This window comes from Elephantulus edwardii, unplaced genomic scaffold (genome assembly GCF_000299155.1).
Source record: "Elephantulus edwardii isolate Elephantulus edwardi_28Jun2011 unplaced genomic scaffold, EleEdw1.0 scaffold00071, whole genome shotgun sequence".
Taxonomy (NCBI): Eukaryota; Metazoa; Chordata; class Mammalia; order Macroscelidea; family Macroscelididae; genus Elephantulus; species Elephantulus edwardii.
This window is the reverse complement of record NW_006399821.1, coordinates 15,117,315-15,122,748: the sequence shown is the minus strand read 5'-3', so window position 1 is coordinate 15,122,748 and position 5,434 is coordinate 15,117,315. Positions and strand designations below refer to the sequence as shown.

Below are 5,434 nucleotides of genomic sequence, written 5' to 3'. Positions count from 1 at the left end.
GGCACATAACAACAACAACAACAACATATCCAAATGACTAAAAGAATATTCAGTGTGCACACACATACACTCACTCACCAACTCAAAGATAAAACACACAATTGATACTTCTTATTGGCAAGGAGGGGGAGGGATTTGGGAAATCCCCTTTCAGTATTTAATTTTCCATGTCTTTCAGGAAAAGCCTTATAGTGGAAGCTATAAGGTAAGAGTTCGTCTTTATGTGAATAATTTGTAAGCATGTTCACGCATACTTTTATAAGTGAATTCATTTTAGCCAAGTGCCCCCATCATTCAAATGGTAGGAGTATAACAGCAGGGGGAACCATTTTACTCCTGATAAATTATATAGTTCACTGATCGTAAAAGATGATTAGTTAAATGCTGTTTACTGGTCTTCTTAGGAAAGAAAAACTATCTTTAAAACCTTTAACTGAATAATCAACAATCTTCTAGCCAGCCAACCACCACCATGCAGAACAAACACCTCATCATCTTTACAGGCTACCCTGAGCTGCAAGCCACCTTCCACAGACATGCAGAGTTACAACAAAGACAGTAAAAGAAATGGGGCCCCACCCTTTGGGGGCTCCTTGAGCCTTCATACCTGTTCTGGTGCTCTTGCAAGACTTGGTAAATGCTGATAAGAAATGTTTGGTTTTTAAAACTCCCCATAACACAGTCCTTGTAGATTCGAAATTCTGCAGCCGTCACCGCTTCACCCTCAGGAATCTGGGACAAGTTGAACTTGAACTCTTTGTGGTGTCGCTGACGAGGGGAGAACTCCTTGTCGTGTTCCACTATAGGATTAAACAAGAAAGAGTGACAACTATTGTTACTTGACTAAGTGCCACAGGCTCACCTCATGCATGTTCCCCATGTTACTTAAGTGGATTGATTATTAGTCACTAGTGGCTAATAGGTGGACCAAGGGTGGTGAAAAGGACACTGTTATGCTAACAGGCAAGTTCAGATGAAGTTATTTTATTTTATCCAAGGTTTAAAGAAAATCTTTAGACTTGCAATACTTTAAACAATTTATTAAAAAAAATAATCTGCTGTTAGGGACCTCTCCAAAGAACTGGAGAGCAATGGTGTCTCTCTGGAGACTAAGGTGTTTTTGATACAGGCCATTGTCTTTGCTATCACATGTTACACATCAGAGAGTTGGACGGTGACTAAGGAGGATAGAAGGAGGATTGATGTCTTTGAGCTGTGGTGCTGGAGAAGAGTATTGAGGGTACCATAGACTGCTAGGAAAACAAACAGATTCATCCTGGAGAGGGTTAAACTGGGTTGCTTTTTGGAGGCAAGGATTCTGAGGCTCCGTCTAACATACTTTGGACATGTTGTAAGGAGGGACCGGCCCTTGGAGAGGGACATCATGCTTGGGAGGGTGGAGGGACAGCACAGGAGGGGAAGGCCCTCTATGAGGTGGATTGATTCAGTGACTGGGGTAATCGGGATGGGTGTATCGGAGATGGAGCGATTGGCACAGGACAGAGCCGAGTTTAGGGCTGTTGTACACAGGATCACTATGAGTCACAAGCCATTCGACAGCACATAACAACAACAACAACAACATACAAATACAAGTTATTTAAACCAAACCTACTGTCATCGAGTCAATTATAATTGTGAAGATCTCTAGTGTTACAGACTGGAACTGTTCCACAAGGTCTTCTTGAATGTGATTTTATGCGTCCCTTTTATGTGATCGTGAGTCTATTCTATGACAGAAGAATTGATGTCTTTGAGTTGTGGTGCTGGAGAGGAGTACTGAACATACCATGGACTGCTAAGAGAACAAACAGGTCTGTTCTGAAGAGGTTATAACTAACTTGCTCTCTAGAAGCAAGGGTTTTTAAGCTTTGTCTCACATATTTTGGGCATGCTGCCAGGAAGGACCAGTCCTTGGAGAAGGGCATGATGCCTGAAAGGGAGGAAGGACAGCACAGAAGAGAAAGCCCCTGGATGAGATGGAGTGACACAGTGAATGGCATATTAGGGGCAAGTGTATCAGAAACAATGAGATTGGCTCAGGACAGGATGAGTTCATAGTTATTATGCATAAGGGTTAATATGAGTTATAGGCAATTCAATGGCACATAACAACAACAATAGTAACAACAACACCAACAGATAGGTCCATTGTGTCACCCAGGAACCATTCTTTATCCAAAAAAAATGGGAATAATATGGCTTCACAGGGATGGTGTGAGAATGAAGGAAATAGTGAAAATGAACACGGCTGACAATCTCGAGCTTGGCACCTCACAGATCCTTTTCTCTTTACCCTGGTTTTCCCATCATCAGTTCATCGGGCCAATGACAACTGTGAGCAGAGATGTGATAAGAGTTGTGGGGAGAACAGGGTCAGAAAGACATGACACCTAGGCCTGAAGCTGAATATTCTCTGGTGTTTAGTGAGTCAAAAATTTTTACACAGTTTCAAGCAACATGTCACAGGAAATGTGAAAGCTGTTTCTGACTAGCCGTAGTAGAGGCAGAGCGCCTCAGAGAAGAGGGAATCTCAGTCCTGGGGAGCTTCAGGTCCACCTGGTTTGCTTGTAGAAGAGAGGCCTGGAGATGAATCACAAATGTGTCCACTTTGCTCTTTTGCAACAGTTTCAATGGAAAATAAAACTTGGAAAAGAATTGAGTCTAAAATTTTTTTAATAAAATCGTTTCCTGCATGAAAGCAAATTATAGAAAATGGTAACTACTGATCATTTTTCAGAGTCAATTTTCAGATGTCTCTAGAAAGTCCTTTGTGAAAGAAATTGTATCAAACCTCAGATGCTTAACTCATAATCTTTATAAAGGAAACAAAAGCAGCGTTCTGTGGTTTCCCACCAGAAGTTCCTGACTGTTTTCCTCAGAGTTAGGAAACACTTCTGTCCTGTTGTTCCTTGTTTTCTTAATGATAACCACAATGAAATCTCATGGGCAAATTAATCCTGTATGGTAGCTTTTTCCCAGGGTTTTTGGGTAGAAAAACAGATCAAATTATTTGCCACTTGCAATTTCCCACTTACTCCCATGTGTATTATTGTATATCAACACTAGAGAAAAGTTGTGGAGATGTAGCTTCTTCAAATAAGACCGAGGGAGAGAGAGTGGAAGGTGGGGTGCGGATTGGGAACTTTTGAAAGAGCTTTTCAAAACGCATTTGCTAAAGCTCAGAAAAGTTACACTAAGCATATGTGGTTTCAAATAAACTATTTCTGAAACAGCCATGTAACTATGCAACAGGCCTTTTACCTTCAAGTTATATTTCTTTTCATTTTGGAGGTTCAAAAGGAGGGGGTGGCAAATTATGGCTTGAATATTAGTAGAAAAAGGTCCAACCAGAAAGTAAATCACGGTTCAGTTCCAACCAGAAAGCAGGTTTTCTAATTAATGGCTAAGCATGAAAGCAATATTGTTGAGAAGTTCACCCAAGGACACCACACAAGATGGAGTATCACTTTTCCCTAAAACTGATCTGCCTTTTAAGTTTGATATGTTATTGTCATTGGTTAAAGAGAGTGAATCAAATCTGTTTTCCCAAAGAGACTTTCTAAAATAACAGTCACAGAGCCTTACTACAGGGCCTTTGGGGTGTCTCCTTTGACTATGGCTAAATGAAAATACATTCTTTGGATTCACTGAGAGCATGCATTAGAATTCTTCAAAGGAGTTTTCAATCTCCATTAACATAAACAATTGGGGTGGGGGGAACACAGACAGGAAACAAGATAATAGGCTAGTAACTCTGAGATACTGCAATTAAAGGAATGGAAATTCCAGGAAATGATAATCAGGCTAGTCATTGGACAGCTGTTCTCTCCCTGACTTGTGAGTGGTCTCTTCCCTTGGGCAGGTTCTGTGACCTTCTTTGAACCAACAGAATGTAGCAGAAGTGACGCTATATGACTTTTAGGCTATGTCACAAGAAGCGTTGAACTCTTGCACTAAGATATCTTAGAATATTCATCTGGAGGAAGAGAGTTACTCTATAAGGAGTGATGAATCCCTGGATGGTGCAAATGGTTAATACACTAAGCTGCTAATTGAAAGCATGAAGTTCAAGTCCATGCAGAAAAACCTTGGAGGAAAGTTCTGTGGATCTATTTGCCTAAGAGGTCACCAGATTTGAATCACCTAAATGGTTTTTATGGAGAAAGATGGAAAAATCACACAATCTGTGTGATTTACAGCCTCTAAAAACATTCTGGAGGGTCAGCTCTGAGTTGTTATGACTCATTGACACATAACAATACCTACTGTGGGGATTTTGGTGGTTGTTTTAGTTTCTTTTAAATTGGTTTCATGGATTCCCTGAACAGCAAGGACCCAGAATGTGAAGCAAATTCTATCTCCAAAGATTCAACATGAATTACTAACACATATTAACATTCTTCACATTCTTACTTTGTGGAACAATGGTTTTCTCATTCTCCAGAGTTCAATGCATAAAAAAAAGGATAAGCAATCACTACCTTAAGGGTGTGGATACAATGAATAAGTTTATATCAGAAACAAACTATTGCTTTAAACAAAATTGCAATTTTTTGTAAGGTAGTGGATCTGACAGGCAATAGATGCTGCATCTTGCCAGCTGTGTGGGTTTGGCCAAATTAATAATTTCTGTGATTACCTACCTCATAAATTGGTATGAAGCTTAAACCAATTAAAATCAGTAGATTGCATAGATCACAGGCTGGCATGTAAGAAACACATAATGTATAATTAACACTGCAGGAGTGGCATCCACTTCCTAAACAATAAGCCTCTGGAAACTCTATGAATTTTGATAAGTGACAATAGTTATAGAAAGGCTTCAGACCTTTTATTGATAGGGTCACTATGAGTTGTGCTCGACTTGACGGCAATAAACAATAACAGCAACAGCTTCATTGTTACTATTTACTTTCCTAGGGAGCTCTAGTGCCATAGTGGTAAGGAAATGTATTGTCAACCCACAAGTTTGAGAATCAAATCCACTAGCTGCTCCATTGGAGAATGATCGACAATGAATTTTCACGTGATTTACTGCCTCTGAAAACTCTCTGGAGGGTCAGCTGCCAGTCTGCCCCAGTTTGATAGTGGTGGTTGTTGTTAGGTGTCAGCAAGTCCAGTATGGCTCATAGTGACTCTGTGAAGCCAAGCTGAACCTTGCCCCATCCTGTGCCATCATCATCTCTGACATACTAGAGCCCACTGCTGCAGTCACCATGTCCATGGAACTTGTTGAAGATCTTCCTCTTTCTCTGACCTACCATTTTCCCCAAGCATGATGTCCCTTTTCAAGGAATCACTTCACCTAGTTACATGTCCAAAGTATGAAAATTGGAGCTTTTTTGACTGGGGTGAGATGATATCTCATAGTTGTTTTAATTTGCATCTCTCTTAGGGCTAGGGATTTTGAGCATTTCTTCATGTGCTTGTT

General features: G+C 40.3%; 1 protein-coding gene across 1 annotated transcript in view; it reads right to left on the bottom strand.

The window, feature by feature from the left end:
• Positions 1-5,434, bottom strand: part of BMP6 (bone morphogenetic protein 6) — a 289,599-nt gene that overhangs the window by 61,226 nt on the left and 222,939 nt on the right. Inside the window, exon 2 of the mRNA XM_006888740.1 lies at positions 608-800. Coding sequence (XP_006888802.1) covers positions 608-800 — 193 coding nt within the window. The remainder of the gene's footprint in view (positions 1-607; positions 801-5,434) is intronic.